Source organism: Rhopalosiphum maidis, chromosome 4 (genome assembly GCF_003676215.2).
Source record: "Rhopalosiphum maidis isolate BTI-1 chromosome 4, ASM367621v3, whole genome shotgun sequence".
NCBI lineage: Eukaryota > Metazoa > Arthropoda > Insecta > Hemiptera > Aphididae > Rhopalosiphum > Rhopalosiphum maidis.
In genome coordinates this window covers 5,843,778-5,866,080 of record NC_040880.1, presented here as the reverse complement: position 1 = coordinate 5,866,080, position 22,303 = coordinate 5,843,778, and the positions used below count along the sequence as shown (strand labels likewise).

Sequence of the window (22,303 nt, the reverse complement as noted above, 5' to 3'; positions counted from 1 at the left end):
TTTCAGAAAAGTGTTACTAAAAATGTTTTGGGTATAATATGTTATGATTCTAAATAAATAATCAAAAAATATACCTACTATATTATTATCATAAACCTACAGTAAAACTTCAAATTACTTTTTATTTTTTGCAATTTTAGAAAGTATTAACTTTATTGAATATTTTTATTTCCAAATGTGCAAAAACCATATTTAATTTGAATATATCAAACAGTCAAATTTAAAATAATATAGCTTATCAAGTCTAAAAACTCTTTATAGTAATTAATACTATCTTCTATATTAATAATGATTTACAATTTCTTTATTAATTACTATATATGCTTAAAATTAAAATAATATAGAGGAGACAATGGAGTGGAAAAATAAAATGTTGAAGCAGGCACTTGCCCACCCTTGCCTCAGCGTAACATCACCTATGTGTTACATATAAATATTATGGGCTGAAAAAATAAAATTTCGTTCTCAAAATCAAATAATGTACATTATAATATTAAGGTATGTAGGAATGAAATAAAAAAATTCGACATCAAGCTTTAAAGTTTTCTTTACTAAACAATTCGTTGCTTATTCTAGTTTACACAAATATACGTTATTATATTCAACTTAATTTTTTCTTAATATACTAATTTCCTTTTCCATAATATTTATTTATATATCTATCTACTTTAAGTCATTAGGGTATAATATACGGTAACATCGTTAAAACTATAATTCATTGATTTTCTTTTCAAAATACAACAAAAAAAGTAAAATGCACACACAAGAAATAAGGAAACAGAAAAAAATTCAATAATAAAAATAACTTTGTTTTGCCATTCGTCTCGTTGGTAACAATTTAAGTTTAATATATTTTTTTAAGTATAAAATTATATATTTAATTTTTCACACAATTACAATATTATAATAAGTACTATAACTAATAAATTTTATTAAATTATAATAATAACACTAGGGATGAGTATGAAAATGTTCAATAATGTGAAAAATTTTTAATAATTGTTTCTAACATTGTATATGCGTCATGTCGAATGTCGATGTATGAACATTTATAATATAATACAATTCGCTTAATTTATACCTTATACAATATGTCGTTTAATGTAATCTAAAATATTATATTGTTTGATAGATCGCATAAAATGGTTTAAATCGCACACAATATTATTGGAACAAATCAAGATATTTTTGAAAAATTATTCAGAACATTCTCATACCCTCACCCCATAATTATAGTTCAATATTTTTGGTAACTATGAAATTTCCTATCACTTACATAAAATTGCATCCATTTTAGCGTACATTTGTAATGTATATAAATATTTGTTTTGGTACAAAAATCAATATAACACGACACTAGTAGTCAAAAATAACAATTTGGTACATTATTAATTTGCCATTCCGATAATCACATTTTTTTTTTTTACAAAGTTTTTAAGTCCCATGCCATGGTTCATTAGCATTGAAAACTACTGTCCATCAGGACATCCATAATAGAAAAATAAGTATTTATATTTTTCCAATCATCAAATATTTATCATAAAATATATCAATATTCATCAATCATATTCCAAACACCTCATAAACAATGTACATAGAAAATATCAATAAACGCCCTTAATATTTCATTATATAATATAATACTATTGTACGTTGTACAACCACAGTAATGATCGTATACGATTTCTAAGCTACAATAGAACAGAAACTTCCATAGTTGCACGTATTAATAATTATATCTAATTTATATTATATATTGTCATATGTCAAACATGTTTTTATTTTTACAATATTTACGTGTATTTTACTGTTTAATATGTTTGCTTATCATATTATAATATTGTGTATATTTTTAACTATTTGAAAACTAATCACATTTAAAGCTTGAGCTAAAGTAATAGTAGTTTTTCACAAATTGCAATACTTATCCAACTAATTTACAAGTGACATATTGCACAAGAATGGCTATAATAAGCCTAGCATATAGAATTAACTTTTACATTGATCGATATTAAACTTCAAAATATTGTGCTAATTGAGTTCAACTAATTGATTAGTTTCTGTTATTTGTCAGAAAATATATTCACCAAAAATTATCTAACTCTAATCGTTTAAACGGAAATCATGTTAGAGGGTGTCCTGCGTTGTTATCTTTGTTTTTTGAAAGTTCATTAGTAATAATATATGTAATTTAATATATTTAATATGATATACAATATATCAAATAAATGTAATTATTTTTTTTTTTTTAGTTGTACCTATTTGTTTTTATAAAAATAGCTGACTGGCCAATATTATATCTTTCTACGCACAACTATTTATTAGCCTATTTTTGTTTTTAATATTAATACAATTTTATAAGTGTTCCTTAAATTTAATAGATATACAAAAAAAATCTCACTTTTTGTCTTGGATTAATATAAAATATTATATTTATTGTTTCAAATACCGTCGCCATGAAGATTACAATGCGCTCCGTGTAGGACTTTCGCATAAGATTGTTTATCGCTTTACGTTTTTGCCACACGACAACTTGAAGTATATTACAATAACAATAATATTCTAAACAATGTATGTGTATGTGTGTGTGTGTGTGTGTGTGTGTGTGTGTGTGTGTGTGTGTGTGTCTGTGTCTGTGTCTGTGTGTGTCTGTGTCTGTGTCTGTGTGTGTCTGTGTCTGTGTCTGTGTGTCTGTGTTTTTTGTTTTTTGTCTGAATATGTTCATCAATGAGCAATTTTGATTTATTTTTTTAATTCAACGTTATATGGAAGTTGTGACTAATGACACAATAACAGTGATATCTGGTATGTGAATAGAAAATTAATAGTTTTGCCGAAAATTGCATACTAACGTTTTATAGGTAATAATATTATAGTTAAGATTTTCGGTAAAAAAATAAATTAAACTCTTTGCGATCATAATTACCTAACATAACCTAATACGTGACTATTTTCTACTCGTTTCATATTTCGAACGTATTGTATTATAATTATATCGTTTAATAAAATAAAACGAGTGGCACTTCTAATAGTAAATCTAAATAAAACAAAATTATTACCCATTTGGATAGATGTGAGTAGATTAGGTCATAATTATAAATATTTTGGTTTTCAAGAAATCGGATAGTATTTGAGTATAACTACACGATATTATATTTATCGTTAATTTTAATAAAAGTTCCAAGCGAAATAAAAGTATAAGATAAATCAGGAGTTATATTCTTGGACGGATAACTATGATTGTACGTGCCATATTGTTTAAACGTATACAGTGTAGTACACTTCCTATAAAAGTTTTAGTTTTAAGTAATTTGTCGGATATTTAAACTAATATGATGTACCGACAGTGATGATACGTGCGAAAATATCGTATCAACGAATTTTTTGTGTTACACGGGTATTAGTAGCGCAAATCACAAAGTTCAAATATTATAAGCTCCGTTAATGTCAATGAGAAAATGTACCATTTGAAAAATGTTGAAATTATGTTTTCGTGTAGCATATTCAGCTATCCACCGCCATAGTTTACAGTATGAAACTATCGTATCGCACTCAAAAAACAAGGCAAAAATTTCGAATATACCTTGACATTTTTGAATGTATAGGCACTTATAGTTTCAAGAAGAATTTATTTTAAATATTAGACTAAATACCTACAGCGTTTAAATTGTATAGAAACGGAATAAATATGATATAAATCGCGAGGTTTTTCGCAACGTCTTACAAAATATATAAATCATTTATCATATTACGGCAGACATCGTACATATCATTATGAAAAGTTAAAAGATAATGTTGTTATTACACATTTTTCAATCGAACCGATCGACTGATCAAAATCACAAAAGGTCGTTGTAAAACATAATATTGAAATCTGTATCAATGTACTGTACTGTTTTTCGTTAATATTTTATTTGCCATTAAGGGAAACCCAAAGACGACAACCACTGCAGATAACAATGCGGAAAATTGCAGCTCTTGAAGTGTACGTTTGGTGATAAGGGACATAGGAGATGGGACGACGAACGGATGAAAACCGATCGCGCTGTGCTCGCAAAAAATCACGTTCAATACTCGTCGTCTGCCGACGAAAACAGCTGGTCGGTACGTATATTATTCTTGATCCATTCCGTGTACATGGGCACGTTGACGTACACACCAGGCAGGCTGGGTGTCGCGCACTCCACGCCCCAGCTGACGATGCCACCCACGAACCACCGGTCTCTATATCCTTCCATCGGACACAGTAGTGGACCGCCCGAGTCGCCCTGTTGAGAAATCACATGTATACTTTAGGTACATCCGTTGCCATTCAACTTATTTTGTGCACAACTACGGTCGACATATCGATATTATACTAGTAATCAATCTATATCCTATGTATGGACACACAGTGAGGCACGAAAATCGAATCGAGCGCGAGGAACGGTATATTGGTTATTACTCATCAGTAATAACGGCGTTCTTTGAGTGTACGATCTATATTGTACTTGTTATTAGTCATCCGGCTCATTTTAATACTCGACAACCGTTACGATCTTACAATTTTTATGTTCTTTTCAGTGTAATTTAGTCGTAAAATCGTCACATGGTCACTGCGGCAGAGGTGGACTGGATGGGTATATTGTATACTATTATAGGAAAACAAGTACGAATTGATAGGTAAATTTCTAAAAAAAATATTTAAATCAGTCATAATTCAAATTGTTTTGGTAATTAATTCGTAAACTGTACACATCAGGATAAAAACCTAATGTATAGGCAGAGTGTTGAATAGATTAGATGTTAACTTATCAAATTTAATCTCTACCTTAATGCAGCAATAGTCAAAATTGTAGAAGCATGATAACAGGAAAAAAACCTATAGAAATCATATTTAAATATTATAATATACTGTTTTATACAGTGGCTATTTGCAGCATTTACACAAATATAATTTAAATCTGTGTAATAATTGTAGTTTCTTAATATTTGCATACTAACACTATAATAGTCTGTAAATACGGCTTAGACCTCAATCTCGAGGAATGTACTATATAAGGCAATTAATTTATTGAACAACACTTATTATTTCAAAATATATTATTTACATAATTTCCAGTTGAAATAAACAATATTCTTACTTTTTTTGAATGACAAGATACGTTTTTGAACTCATATTCTGAAATATAATATTTTTCGGGGTATTTCTATGCATATATATCTAGATTCGGACTTAAAATTAATGAGTTATAACTTTTAACAGTTATAACCTCTTGAAGTTTTGATGAGCGGAATAGAGTGGCACGGGAATACTCCACAAAATGATTGTCTACTAAAAATCCGCTTGTCGACACTTTAAATACTTATAAGTTATAAGTTATAATTCATATAATACTCTTTCAAATTTAGATTTCTATTTTCTATATATCAAAGTAATCAAACAAATATTCTGCTTTAGAATAATAATATAATATATTTATTAATTAAAATCAATAAATAAATATATAACATCTCAATAGGTAAAATAACTGTATATAAGTGAAAAATAATATTATAGTTAAATTAACATTTAAAGAGAGTAAGGAAGGTATCAAATAAAAATTATGAATTCGATTGCATATTATTTACAAATGACACACCAGGAGCAGGACCAGACCATTAGTAAAATAATTATTTTTTTGAAAAGGTATAGCTGCAAAAGATGAAATTAAAGAAGAGTACTCTAATGTCAATTTTTGCAATAATTCAGGATATTCAATACCTTCAAGATTGAAGAGAAATCAGTTACTAACCATCTAGTTTTTAGTAACTTTAAACCCAAAAAGTTAACAATCTTATCAGTATTGTCATAATTCTATGGTATTATGATAAAGTATTTTAGTTTTATACACATAAAAACGTAGACAATTTCTTTGGTTTTTTCCAATATAATATGTTGTAGTTTAAAAAAGTAAAAAAACTTAAAAAAATATAACAATAAAAATATATAATTTTTTAATAAAATGTTGTTTTATTTTATCCGGAAATTATATTAAAAAAATATTTTCAAAAACGTTTGGTAATATATTTTAAAATGATGAGTGTTGTTTACTAAAATAAGTATCCAGTATTATTTTCTATGTACCTAACGTACGTTGCATACATATTTTCGCAATAACTTCATGTACTCTAGTTATTCGAATAAATTGTGTAAAAAACTAAGTCTTGACAATCGCCTACAAACCAGAATAGTGTTTCGTAGTACGTGGTACAGACAATAAAAATAATACCTCGAAAAATTTTCCAATTATAAATAAATAAGTTTTCGCGTTTTCAGTGAATCTGATAGAACGAAACTATGTTTTCCACTGTTTAACGATAATCACCTGACATGCATCTTTGCCACCCTGCTCGTACCCGGCGCATATCATCCCCTCCGTAATGTTAACGTCCTTCTGTTTTAGCCACGTGTTACACAAATCTCTATCCAGTACGGGAACTTGAACTTCATTTACTGTCGGTTCATAATCGGCTCCTATGAAAAATAAAAATAATTATTTATTATTGAAATATATAACACAAATCTGGTCTTTGGCGTTAAGCAGAAAGAAAATGTTTCTATATTATACTTGAGTACTACAACAAATAATCATTAACTATACTATGCAAGTATGCGACACAATTAAAAACGAAACATAAATCAATTATTTGTTCCACAATTCGGAATTCTTCATAAAATTGTTGATGTGCACTAGTGAACTATGTATATATAAATGTTTTGATTGTAATGAATACATATTGGTACCAATGCACCATTTATACATTCTGAACATATAAACGAGGTTTGGTGGTGGAGCGAGGTGTCAATTATATATTTATATGTGCCCTATTTTTGTAAATTTGTAATACTAGCTCAAATATGCTATATAAATTTGACTTTTTAAAAAAAGTAAATTCCTCTCACCCCATGGTACCTCACTTTACAATTATTTTGAGATGAAACATAGACGATTATATATTTATTGTTTTTATTTTATTTTCGTGTTTATGAACTACACTAGAAATAGTAGATATCTATTGCTGGCGTAGAAGAAAATCGAAGAAAGGAAATTAAATTTGACAAGAAATAACGAGAGCAATTTTATTTTGAGATCGTAGTTTTCTTAGTAAAAAGTAAAGTTGGTGAAAGTGTTGGTCTGCTTCATACATTTTACACTTATTATATATTTAAACCGTAAGTCAGCATTCTTGATTCGTAATATATTTTACTGTATAAAAATGTATTAATAATACAATACGATGAAATACTAAAGAAAAAATAAATAATAATTTAGGTCAACACTCAACAATGTACAGTATAAACACTGAAACACTGAAACACTACAACGCTTTAAATTGCATTTATTATATTGTAAGAAACTATGGAGCGAGTATTACATTACAGAACAATAACTTGTCAAATTAACTTTTTGTAAGCTTATTCATTGTTTGATAAAATAAAAAAAAAAGATAATTATTGTTACGTGCATTATATCTATTAATACATCTCCATAATTAACATATTATGAAAATTAATTATTTCTCAATATATAGTATATTATATGAATGGTATATAGCTATACTATAAAAAGGAAAACCAGTTAATACAAATATAAATAGAAAGGTGACTGTATAATTATATTATATTCAGCATGTAAAACAACTTTAAAATATAGTTTACAGAAGGTTATTTTTAAATATTCTATTATAGTTAAATTGGATTTTTGAAACGAATTTTTGGTGAATAAATGTTGCCTATGTACCTATATAGGCTATAAATATTACAAAAAAAAAAGAAATAGTTTAAAAGCATTATTGTTGAAACAATAGTAGTTTTAACTATTCGTTCAGTAAAAACTTTTCTTTTAATAAAATAAAATAAATTGAATTATTAGTTAACAAGTATTTTGAACTAAAACAAATAACTGATATTTATAGAACAGAAAAACATACTTGAATTTACTGATACCAATCGATAATAGCAGTAATTTATTTATCTAAATTAAATTTATTTAAGAACAATAACAAGGAAAATAGGTACATACGCACAAAACTCGAATGCTAAAACAGAGTTACAAATTATTGAATGTTAATACAATTTTAAATAAGCAGTTAGGATTCTATGAATTGTATTTTTTTATTTTAAACTGTGCTGGTTTATTGACTTAATTTAAAATTAAATATCATCATTACACCGTTCACTAAATTAAAATACTCGCTTACTAAATTCGTTTGACCTAACAACTCACAGGTATGATAAGACAGGTATAAGTATAATATTTAGACTTCAATTACGCCCTGAATGGTAATAATATTGATGTTAATAATATTTAAGTACTGTCCAAAAGTAATTACATATCATCTCAAATAAATGTGAATAGTGTTTTGGTTGATCGAGAAATGAACAGTACCTGATCTAATAATAACTCAATTATTTTTCAAATAGATTGGATTAGCAAAATCAAAATAAATATTCCTTGTTTCTATGAAAATGTTAGGAAACGTAATTTCTAGAGTGCTATACATAAAAAGTTAAAGTAAAAAGTAATGTTTATTAGAGAAATATTTGATGTAATAAAGTTATTCTAATTAAAATAATTTGATATTGTTATAAACTACTAACAATTTAACAAGATGGGTGTTTTATTAAATGGAAAATTTTTATTTTAAAGCTTTAAATATAAATTTTGCGTTAACTAGATAATATTTATATCGTAGCCTAGTGCATAGAATATGATTTATACTCTCGATATACTGCATATAATTAATATGCTGTTGAACCCTTTTTTTAAAAATGAAAGAAAGTGTGGTTTTGGAGTAATATAAGACGTGCAGTTTTTAAGCACTTATAACTACAACCAGGATAAAAAAACTCATTTTTTTTTTTAATTGGATGATTTATATTTTATATCATTGCTTTCAAATGTATTATCACAATTTATTCAACCCTTTATTAGGTTATTAAACCGGATTTAGTCTAAGTATGGGTTTTCGATTACTATGAATTATATTTAAGTAGTTTTTGGATTGCAATAAATAATTTATTTACACGTTGAATAGTCTACAAATGTAATGGTTTATAATTGTGTTGCAAATTATTTTGTTCACTAAATTGTATATTAGATATTATGTTACATTAATATAACGGTAATAAACGTGACTTTATTCTTGTTTTTATTAAGAAACGAAAACTTTTATAGTCTGTTGTATTCTATTTTAGTAACCGTTTTATGGTTTCTTTTTTATTATATTTTACTAAATAAATATTATATTTAAACATTATTACTCCGTTGAACAATAATAACTTTTAGTATCGAAACACATTTATTTATAACAAAAAATAAATAATATATTCTTCGAAATCGTAGCCTTGTAAAGTCTATTCTCAAATTTTAAAACTAAAACATTATATTAATATACCCACATTTATGAAACGCACTGAAATAAGGTGGTTCATTTATACCAGAAAACTAAACGTTTAATCTTGGAAACAAAAATCTTGAAAATATACGTGTGCATAAATAATATTGTACGGCAATAATCTGAATTCTATCGGTAAAAGCTAAATTTACGATCTGTAATTTATGAAAACACGTGATTTTTAGTACTACGGTAATTTTGGAACGTGTACTCTGGTAGGTCAAGGGGCGATGGTGGCAGAGTGCGGTTTTACTATAACTATATTCGTGCGTGGCTGAAAAAAAAACCGAGTAAAAATTTATTGATCTGCCACCGAACAATAGCCGTTGGTCCCAAAACTTTCAAACATGCAGTTGAAAAGATAAAAGGCATAACCCGACGGGACATTTAAATTCGAGTGCAGGTGAAAGGGAATGAATAATCCGTCATTGACAACCTCATCGCGGAAGAGTTTTTTTGTACATCTAAATCGTCGAATCGCGTTAAACCATAAATTAGATTTGATTCTATTCTAATCCAATCTTTTATACACAATAAATCGGTATAAAAAATTCTATGGTAGGTATGTAATAAATCACCAGCAACAAACACTTATTATACCATGATAGTATATTGAATGAAAAGTCTGACCACGCGCTGTTATAATAATAAAATATTAATCATTTTAATTGTATGATAATAATATAATATGGACTATACCTATAATACGTATACCTACGAATAATCTAACATTATATTCACTTTAAATTCATGGTATAAATTTCAAATATAAATTTTGGTTTTTGGTTTTATATTCGTCTGAGTTCATAGCTTACCGTGTATTTTATTCATAATTTACGCTCATAGTTCAATTTTTAGATGCCAAAATATACATGATCGAAAACGTTGATCGATTTAAAATAAAAATACAAATATTCAAACAGTTCATTCTTAAGTTATTTATGCTGTTAAGTTGTCCTCAAAACTATATGAATTTAATCTAAATGATTAAGTTATAAAATTTTTTTAAAAAAAATGAAATGTATATATTTTTGTTTTAGTACTTATACTATTTATGTGACTACCTATTTAGTTTTAGTTTTTTTTTTTTTTTTAATACATGCAGTAAATTTTAAATTTAATTTTATATAAGTACACTATTCCGTCATTGGTTTTCGATAAATATATAAATTACTTGTTTATATTTTAAACGAAATTTAAAATACGTTCAGAGAAAATATTTAAAACAATATAAAATACTTATTAATTTTATACTCAAAAATATTCGATATTAGAAAACAACTTTTTGCGTCAACGCTCTAGCTAGAACCACCACATTTAACTCTTTAAACACTGATAGTAAAAAAGACTAACAATATTGATGTGTTGATATTGAAAATACTTACAAAGTTACAAAGTAGGTATTTTATTTTAATAAAAAATAAAAATTAATATTTTATTCTTAATTTTTGACTAACCAAAATGTGCTTATTTATAATTTATAATGCATACGAATTACATGTTTCGAGTAAATAATGTATAAATAATGTATTTTGTCCATAACAACTATTGTAGTAGTTAGTGTACGTGCATATTATTGTATACATGATAATAACATACACTATTATCGAAATAATGTGTGTTATGTTATGTTATTAATTAATATAAAAGTAAATAATTTATACTGTACAATAAAGCAAATTTATGACGATGAGTTTAAATTGTTAATATGATCATACTAATACTATTTCAAACAGGAAACCTATTGGTCTTACCTTCGAGACCATTGCGTCTTCCCCATCCGATGACTGTACAGCTGATATTTGCTTTCAAAACCATATTCGGCGGTGGTAAGCACACCGGAAGTAAAAACTCGTGAAACGTTAATTTTTCGCTGAGCTGAAAAGAAAAACGTTTGTCTGACCGTTAGATTATTGAATAACATACCTATTTTACTGACGAATCATGAACCTATACTAACATTTCGGCCATCTAACGACAATATTTCATTTATATGTCTCTACACAATTTTAAGATAATGTATGGCTGTCTCATAGAAGTCTCATTCACGCTGCAGTGTTTGCCCTCGTACATTCGCATTCACTCACCCACTCAGCAACCACTAGACACCGACTTGATATAATATTCTTCTAAACACCTAGATACTTATAGCATAATTAACTCTGTAAATTGACTAGTACATTTGGCAATTACGTTACTATAAATTACCTAAACTACTAAATAAACGACAATTTAATAAAATATATATTTTACTATCGCATTATTATAGTATACGATAACAATGTGATTTTAATACCTCTAAGGATATTCATTCCCAAATTGTATTTTAAAAATATTATATAAATCTGTTATCGATGGTGACAAATGCGATGAAACGGTGCATTTATATATAAAAAAGAATATTGTTGAAAAACGCGTTGCAAAATGGTCGTTTTTACGCCCTACTTAAAACTGCGTGATAATATTTTACCAACTAATATGTTATTGTTTATGGTCGATACTATTGTCGGCGCAGTTCACTCGATAAAAACGATAATATATAATATTACATTACCATAATATAATACAAACATAAGCAGATTAGGTACCTTGAAAAGTGCGATATCGTGATCGTGCTGAACGGGCCCGTTGTTGTACTTTTCGTGTCTGATAATTTTTTCCACTTTCACTTTTCGCCCGAAAAACGAATGAGAATGTCTCCTGGTCATGCCCAGCTGTATGGTCCACTCTGAAAGGTCACCTAAGATTTTCCTCCTGAAAACGCACACAAACCAATTACCACACCGTGATTTTGTTATTTCTGTATCGTCATCATTTTCATTACGGGCAAAATATCGTAATATTTAATTTCATAATTTTTTTACCCTCCAGTGCAGTGAGCTGCCGTTAGAACCCACTGTTCGGATATCAACACTCCGGCGCAGTAAAATATCTCATCCGGGCCGCCGAGGATAGCGGCCAAAAACGGCCAGTCGCCAGGCAATGATGGTCTGCCGCCCACAATCCTCGTCTTGCGAAATATGGTTTGCGGTCTCCGCCTGACACCGCACTCTGTGATATTATACAATTACAAATTGACGAGCCGTTGTTTCTTTTTATCGGGAATAAAAAAGCTAATTGGGATATTGTCAGTAGTGTATTTGAAAATGCATATGGATGTGGGAGTTTTTAAAAATCAATGTTCCTATAATACGGTTAATCTTCTGTGATATAATATTATTTAAACAAAAAATATGAAAAAATTCAGTTTTATAAAACACGAAAAAAATAAAATATCAACCAGCTTTTACAATTTTTCTAAGACTACCATATCTTTACCTCTGTCCTGGAATTAAATTACGGTTGATTGCTCTTAAAATTCAATTTAAATTAAATAAAAGTAACATGAAACAGAAATAGGTTTTAAGTATATATGGGTATAACAGTATACAAGGTGATTCACAACCCTCTTTTTCTTTTAATAATATTGGTGTTTTTCAAATTCTGATTTTGAAATTTTGAAATCTACTTAAGTATATAGATTATTTTAAAGTTCTTGGATTTTGTTATACCAGTTAAATCATGTTCTGCGAAGATATAAACTTCTTTGTTTTTTAACGAAAACTTCCCTATTATATTATTAATTGTTAATCAGATGAGTTTTTTGAATTTTTTGACCGATCTAAAAACTAGATATAATTTCAATCAAGTAATTTCTGAGTTTTCAAACTATATACTAAAGATAATAATTTTCATATCTTGATTATAGTCTTACATAGCATATAACACTTACATATAATACTTGGACTAGTGTACATTATACTTGCGGTTATTTTCTAGAGAATAAAATTATAAATAATTAATGGTCTTTAAGTAGGTATTTACAAATTCAGAAAATCAAAATGCAATTGAATTTAGATATTGACTAAGGAAACCGGGAATAAGCATACTTGATGAATCACACTAATACACTATATAGTACATACTATATACCTACCTAATAAGTAATATTCTCTTTGGCATTATTATTTACTATATTGTTATTTTTTTAACCACCTTCTATAATAAAATAGCAATACTGTATTTTATATAATTTATATTTTGTCGTGCAATCGTATAAATTCAAACCTAATAAAAAATTCAAAAACTTACCAAAATTAGAGCATAAGAGACTTATAGACGGATACAAGAACGTATCCGGACAGTATCGGATTTCCCTGTACACAGTCATTTTGTTTTCGTCGTAGTACTCTTTTGATTGATTGTACTTAACGGAGGCCAAAAGCTTATTGTTTTCGCCGAGCATGCTTCTAGATGATAGTCTGTAATTTATAATATAATTTACGATGCAAATAACGAGTTTTTCATTCGAACCAAGAACATTGCTATCGCGAGGACTATTTGTGCGATAAACCGGGCCAAATATATTATGTATGTTATGTAAATACATAATATGATAATAATTTATACTATAAACATATTATGCACACTGCATATAGGTGTTATAAATTATAATATTGATATGAAACTTTTACTTAGCATTTTAACTTTAATTATTTCTATACTTATAATAGTTCACTAAATAATATTGTAATTTTATTATATGTTATTATTATCATTTAAATCACAACCCACACTAAATTTATCAGTAATCATAACCAGACAAAAAAGAAACCAATCAACCTTTGCAAGACAAAATACCCAAAATCGTATATTTTTACTTTTTACCATAATTATATTATTATAGAGCAATATGAAATCAATTGATTATATATAATATATATACATTTAATATTATTAATTTATTATAGTAGATAGACATGTTGAGATTGTATGCGATTTATATACTCGATATACAATCCGAAATTGGAGGGAGGGGTGGTAAATTATATAGATATTACTTGTATCCAAGTATGTTGCAAATTATGGTGGCCGACAGTTCTGAATCCCAGCTCTGAATGCACGCGGGTCGCCAAGATGTCGTGTTCGGCGAATAAAGCTCCAACATCCCTTCGCCGATTACTCCCATCTCGCCACTAAGTCGCACTGTACACACACATTTAGCACATAAATATAAACACGAAAACTCGGTTTTCTCGTTTTTGTGACATTTCAAAATATTATGCACACGCGTGTGTACGTGCGTGCGTGTGCTAATGTGTTTTCTTTCCTCCCAGGACAGGGAATATTATTTAAAATAATAATTTACCGCAATTCCGTTCGTCTTGTCCCCATTCACAGTCGAATACGCCGTTGCAAATGTGCTCTACAGCTATACATTTTCCAGCGCCACAAAATAATTGATCTACAAAAAACATGAACGTTGAAAATTAGTTAGGTTTATAGTACTTTAGTACTATATGCGTTTTTTTTTTCTTTTAAATTTTCACACGTTGAATATGACAAATCATTCGCTCTAAGGCCAACATATATAATCGACAATGCCACAATATTTCAGCATTTAAAATGTAAAGCTATAGTTTAAATGATTTGTGTTTTCATAACACAAAAACGTAAAATCAAGTTTGCACAAAAAGCCAAGAATGGTGTTATGTAGACAATAATATATAAGTTATATTATAATAAAATATACTTTCCATTGATTGTCGATAATATATATGTATATATTAATTTTTTTATTGTGTTATCATCATACGTCATCATTATAGAATTTAAATTTCGGTGCGGTGTTGTTAAATAATAATTTCATAAAATCGACTGTTACGAGTACTGGAAGTATTAAATACATAATTACATATTATCAGGGCTAGGATTTATAAGCAACAGTATGTTTTTTTTGCAACTTCTGATTATTGATTTTGTTAGTAATGTCCATGAATCACCTTAAGATGAAATAAATTGTGGTGTTTTAATTTTGCACGTTTTTGCATATTTTAGATAAAATGCATATTATTGCATATATTGAATAAAATGAATATTATTGCATATTTCGATTATAAGAATACAAAAAATGCATGTTTCATAGTTCATTTCGTGATTAATATTTCTTATTTAATTATAACCTTGCGCTGATTAAAGTATAAAACTTTGTTTTTTTTGTTAAACATAAATTTTATTTTTATAAATACAATTTTTTGGTATAATAAGTATGCGATAAGATCTTCAGTCAATATAAATCAATATACCGAACCAATCGCCGATCATTTAAATTCGAAAATTTAAAAAAGTATGTGGTCGTAGCATGTAACACTGTTGAATGTGAATTATAAATTTTATTTTTAAATTATTTTATTTTATTTCTCGATTATACTATATTAAGACAAACAGCCAATCACTGATGTATTTCAATAAATAAATAGTTTTTTTGTAATTATATTTTTGTTTTTGTTTTATAAAAATTTAAATGCATATTTTTGCATATTTTAGTAAATAAAATGCATATTTTACAATTTTTTATTGCATACAAATCCTAGCTCTGCATATTATTCTTAGTATATTTATTTAAAATCGTATTTTCTTATTATTTGAATGACAGTTTTGTTTATTGGCAATGTTTTGTATTTGAGGTTAATAATTAGTGAATTCATTGCAAATTAAAAAGGTATTAATATATTCCACGTTTAACCATTGACATCTCCTGTAAGAAATTACACGTGCTGATAAACAGTGTTTTTAATTTTTATGACCATTAAACTCAACAACATGATTATAATAGCAAGTATTTTGTAAATGCTAATTTTATTCATATATAATAATAATAGACTTATACAATTAAATTTAGTAGCACACGTTCAATATGCACGTGTGAATGTATATTATAATATAATATATACCTAACTAATATGATACAATAATATAGTTAGCGCATAAAGTAATCAAAGATGCGATTCTTGGAACTTCCTAATACATGTATAGAAAGGAATAATTTGAACAATACTCACATTGATGATGTCAGCCCTTTACTCAATAGAGTTTTATAGAATAGTAGGTACTACGTGAATGACATTTTATATTAATATATCCTCTGAATAAAATGGTATTAGGAATTAATTGGTCATAAATAAGTATTAAGCATACTCTCGTAAAAATTGTAAAACATACAATATCATCTATATTAAGAACAAAATATTATGTTGTACTACAGTCTACAGTGCAATTATTTCGAATTTAGACGGCCATGGATGATAATTCTAACATGTATAGTATTAAAATATTACCATATCTTTATTAGTTTCTGATAGTTTATAATCATTATTCAATTTATTATTATTATCCATGACGTAAAACTTTGATTATGAACACGTTAAAAACTTTGTTAGCGACCTACATATATTATTATAATAATAATATATTCAATTGACCACAGTCATGACGCGTATACCAGTATGCGCACCGAGTCCGTACGATGATAGTATTTTTAATATATACATATATAAATATAATTTAATATGTATTTATATACACATCACATATATACGGTGGATAAGTGAATGAAATAGTCGAAAAATATAAAAGGTGTCGGAGCAGGCAGATGGTACCTACATTCTACAATTTACAAGTTTTTCTCCGTGAAGTGGGAACGTTCCATCCCTTTAATATTATAGTGTATAGTGTATATATACATTCTTCCAGGACGTTAAACGCGATACGGTTGTGATGCGCTTTTTTATCTCGTCTCTGTTGCCGTCAAAATAAATTTATTCCATTACAACTGACTATTTAAATATTTAATATATATATATATATATATGTGTGTGTGTGTGTGTGTGTGTGTGTGTAATACATATATATTTATATATAAATGTTTATGTGTATACACTATATAGTATAATAAGTATAATAACAAATCATAATAATACTATAATTCAATACTTTGACTGAAACAATGATACAAGTTTTATTCAATATATGTGTGTGTATATTTTGAATTTGAAAGTTTGGGATTATCTGGTTTATTTACATAGCATGCACTTACCTATATATATATATAGGCTATACATACCTACTTTATTATAGTTATCGATTCAACTGTTTAAAAAATTATCTTAAGACTGATATCGTTGAAAAGCACTAGTAAAATAATCCGATTGGTATTCATTGTAATTATAAATGTAATAAAATAACAATACAAACTAATATGGCTATTGGTTATATATATACATATAAATATATATATATATTTATATATAGGTACGCAATAAAACAATAGTATACCCGCAGTGGCCCTACTTATTAGTCTAACTTTATGATTCACTGAACTTTAAAATTGTTATAATTTATATTTTTAAGATTCATAAAAATATTGTTATTAGCTTACAAAAGTCATAACATAATATACATGCTAACATTGTTTAATAATATAATATGACTATTGCAGGCTACTGTAGGCTATAGCGATAACATCAAAGTACAGCTAAAGTTAAAAGTAATTGTGACACGTTATTTCGAAAACATTTAAGCGCCCCGATTTAAATGTTATATTATGCAAAGTTTATTATCCTAATCCTATCGCGTCTACGCGAGCCACACAAAAAAGGTGGACTGTATCAAGGTATTGCAAGCGATGCGAAACAAAATGTACAGCTACTCGCACGATAAAACTGAAAACTCGTCCGTGATGCTACCTATAACACTATATACCAGTATTAAACTATTAAATATATCAATCAAGTCCAAATGGAAATAAAATGACGTGTTTGTAGAACAGCTTGCTATAATGTGTGAACACCAAATCATTTATGTTAAGTCTGTAGTATTGTTTCGTCGGATTCGTCACAATTGAATGCAAACGACGTTCGTAACAAATACCTGTATTAATGGCCGTCAGCCAGACGGCCGAAGCAGATTGATTTGATACGGGTTTCGCGTTTCAGAGGCAATATACTATGGAGGTGTAGTTACATCGTGTCCAATATCCCTATCCTTTACTAGCACACTACGGGGAAATTAATATAACGTGAAACGATAATAATAATATCCTGAATTATAATTTTTTTTTTCAATTATTAGTTGCCATAGTTGGTATGCTTATTAATTGGATCGTCTGTGTTTACGATTATAATATTTTGATTTTATATAGTATTGCTGGAAAATTGGTCTGGTATGTATAATAATATATTAATCAAAGTATTTGAACATTTATCCGAAAATCCAAAGGTCGAAACTTTGTAGCCGCAGACGATTTATTAAAGTTTAGCATTTATTTTATAGTGAACTGACGGATAATAAACTTAACCAACCCGTGTTTATAAAATATTATTTATAATCGCGGGACTCTAAAAAAACTTCTGATGACGTTTAATAATTTTTCTTGCAGAGAAAATAAGTTTTAGTTTTCTGATGTCAATATTTTATTATTACATTATTAGTTCTATCAAAACTTAAAAATCGAAAGAGTAACTTTTCGAAGTCTGATAAACAATACCTAACTCTACATAATATAATTTAATTATATAATATTATGTTTAAAGTTTAAATCTTCATATTCATACACTATGAACATATTTTTTGATTATTTTATAGAATCAATACATTTTACATGGTTTAGACTTCTTTAGAACGGTGACTGAATTTTAAGCTTTTCGCTTGATTTTATTATCCAGTTACTTTTACTCTTATGCTTCATTAATTTACAATAAAATAGAGTATATACGTAATACGTATAATATGTATGATTGGGTATTTTTTCAGGTTCCGACCAAAAATTGAATTATTAAAATACCTATAACATAGTATGATGATTATTTGAACGGTCGTGTACTTGTATTATAATTATATGAATTACCGCAATATAGTAGACTGCGATTTTGATACAATTCGTGTATATCGTAATAATATATAACATAAAGTACATCGCATTTATACATTCCATTCCATCGCTTCATTGTGGCGCTCTAACAGTAAATACACCGAAATTATTATTATTATTTATATTGTTGTTATATAGCCCACTTCGTGCAACAATAATAAATAATGATACACTCCGGAAATAATGTTTATATGTATATAACTGGAAGTATATATTCCAAAGAATATTCAAATAATGTATATTAAATATTTCGTACAAGTGTGAATTTGTATGCTTATTGACGTAGTCTATTAACTATTTATTAGAAAAATACGTCATATAACTAACTACCGTCGACGAAAAAAAAGAAAGGTAAAATACACATTAAGGAATTTCTAATACCGATATATTATTTTGTATATTATCCACGATTTTAGTACTCCCGTCGTCTTATATTTGTTGCATCCTATGGCACAGCCCCTATAATGCACGCTTAATAATAATATTATAATATAATAATTATTATATTCTGAGCAAATATAACATTTACCATCTATATTATGTTATTTTATTATTCAATTAATAGTGTAAAAAAATTACATTAATAGTTGTATATATTGCATATTATGTGCATATATATATGTAAAGACTCTTTATATATATTGAAGACATTATAATTGGATAACATTTTTTAGTTATTGTTTAAATAACAATTGATATAAATAAAATTTTACCTACGTCGTAGTGTTTGCAACTATACTGCGTAGAATGACTCCGAATTCGAAAGCTATTTTTAGACGCATAATAGAAATAATAAATATATACATATATATATATATATGAATGTAAAATATAAATTATTTAATAATTAAATTATGTGCATTTTTTAATAATAATCGATTGTGACGCAGAAATAATATAAAAATAATCTGATATTGTTTAACTTTAATTTGTCGACTCCAGTAGGAAAGGCGTGACCTATCTCGGATCTTTTATATGTAGGTGTGCGTCAGGGATTTTTCACTCAGGATTGTTGACATTCTTTCATTATTTCGATTCACTGGAAGAACAGCGTTTTTTTTTTTTATCGAAATCGATAACCATTTTTACATATATATATATATAAACAGTTTACACGCATTAAAATATTTAGGAGTCATATATGACACTACGTTCACGTAAGCTGTGAGTACTGTAGATTTTTTTTAAATATATGTAACGATTGCCATCTATAGGACGCCATACCCGCATGTGCTGTTAGATCTAACCCTGTTTGAAACAATGATGAGTACCTGGTTAAAAATATACTTTATGGAAATATTTTTATTGAATTATTTTTCAAAATTTCACTCAGAAGAATATAATTAGATAATTGGATCATCAACTATATTATTGCAGTTATCTACACTAAAATAAAAAATAAAAATTATTAGATACTAAAATTGAACGTATATTATAAATTATGTTAATGTAAGTAATGTAAAAAGTACATACTTACTAATTATACAATATTTTTTTGTATCAAGTGTAAAAAATAAAAATATATAGGTAATATAAAACTTGAAAAACTTTTAATGAAAAAAAATTTGTTATGGTACGCAGTTATTACCTACCTAATCCACCACATTTAGCTATATCCCACCCACACTCATTGAAAATCCTGCAGGGTACTCCACTGTTACATAGTATAGTATATGTTATATCAAAATAAATATACTTATAACTAATGAATATTTATGATCAAACAATTATTAAAATTAAACTTATTAACCAGAGTTTGTTTATTATATTCAGTTTAAATTAGGCTAAAGTGGTTAAACAATAAATTAAGCTCTCAAAATTTAAAGCTATATGTTAGGTTATAATAAACTTAACAACATAGGTTTTCCTGAAAAATATTGACATAACTTAGTAGTACCTATGAAGTTACCTACCGTGTTATTAAGTTAGTTCCTAAACCAAAAACAATGTAATTGCCATTTTATATTTTAATAATAATAATATATCTAAACATTTTTGCAATATATGCAATATTATTATAATATTATAATATTTAAATATCTTATATTTATAAAAATTACTAAACTAGATCGTTAAATAATAAAATATGGTGTATAATACTTGTATTTTTGAGCCTCAATTAGCACTAGGCCGTGATCGTCTAGTGGTTAGGACCTTGCGTTGTGGCCGCAATAACCCAGGTTCGAATCCTGGTCACGGCACAAAATTTTTTATGATTTTTTCCTTGTATTTTTAATTTCGATATCCACATTTGAGGTAAAAAAACTGTATTACGTAATATTTTCAAATTTACAATGGAGTAATTCAAGTAGGTATCAATTAAAAAAATAAATAAACTAACAAGTTAATCACAGTTGTTTCCAGATCCATAGTGCAAAAGTGTATAAGGGGATGAAATAGTATTCCAATTTCAAAACCTCATCGTTTCAGTATTATAAAAATATAAAATATATATTACAAATTTATAATACTTAAAAAAAAAACCATCATATTTTAAATTATAATTTTCAAAGAATGTATTTAGCCATACAATTTTGTTTTTGACATAATATATTCAAATATTGTTAATGTATTATTATATTATTTTGAATTATATATTATTCTTAACAATTCTTGCGAGAAAGTTTAGAGAAGGACAAGGTCAAAATATTTCCATTCTTAAATACTAAATACGACTGGTCGTCACATATACATGGTATAGTCGATATAGATAACATATTTTAACGGTGTGGAAGTGATTCCCAAAAGACTTATCGCCTTATTGTGATCATGATCGATGGCGATGGATCATTATTATTAATACAGTGAATCGCAATTTGTAATATTTTCCATAATATTATTATCGTAACATAGTATTATTGTATACCATATACGTATACCCGCTGGCGAAACGACAATAAACTTGCGTAGTTGCTTCCATGCCGCGTGCAGACAAAACTGCTCCCGATAAGGAAGTTTATAAAATAAATTAATTTTCTAGAGATCCCATTAATCGTATATAACTAAGTCCTAAATACATACACAAATCGGTTTTTAACGAATACTAATGCTTGTACGATCTATAGCAGTGCAGGCGATGGTGTCACGGTAGTCGTAGTCTTAAAAATTGTCAGATTCCGGTGTTGAAAAAATATA

The 22,303-nt window shown here is 27.3% G+C and overlaps 1 protein-coding gene and 1 non-coding gene across 3 annotated transcripts in view; one reads left to right on the top strand and one right to left on the bottom strand.

The window, feature by feature from the left end:
* Positions 1 to 957: 957 nt before the first annotated feature.
* Positions 958 to 22,303, bottom strand: part of LOC113561097 (atrial natriuretic peptide-converting enzyme-like) — a 117,776-nt gene continuing 96,430 nt past the window's right edge. For both annotated transcript variants that reach the window (XM_026967318.1, XM_026967316.1), the window contains exons 13-20: positions 14,609 to 14,704; positions 14,301 to 14,445; positions 13,552 to 13,721; positions 12,285 to 12,471; positions 12,009 to 12,174; positions 11,175 to 11,298; positions 6,348 to 6,496; positions 958 to 4,268 (exon numbers count right to left, since the gene is read on the bottom strand). In XM_026967318.1, the coding sequence (XP_026823119.1) occupies positions 4,068 to 4,268; positions 6,348 to 6,496; positions 11,175 to 11,298; positions 12,009 to 12,174; positions 12,285 to 12,471; positions 13,552 to 13,721; positions 14,301 to 14,445; positions 14,609 to 14,704 (1,238 nt within the window). In that variant the 3' untranslated portion in view covers positions 958 to 4,067. The remainder of the gene's footprint in view (positions 4,269 to 6,347; positions 6,497 to 11,174; positions 11,299 to 12,008; positions 12,175 to 12,284; positions 12,472 to 13,551; positions 13,722 to 14,300; positions 14,446 to 14,608; positions 14,705 to 22,303) is intronic.
* Positions 21,298 to 21,369, top strand: Trnah-gug. The gene has a single exon. It is a non-coding gene; the product is annotated as a tRNA-His (tRNA).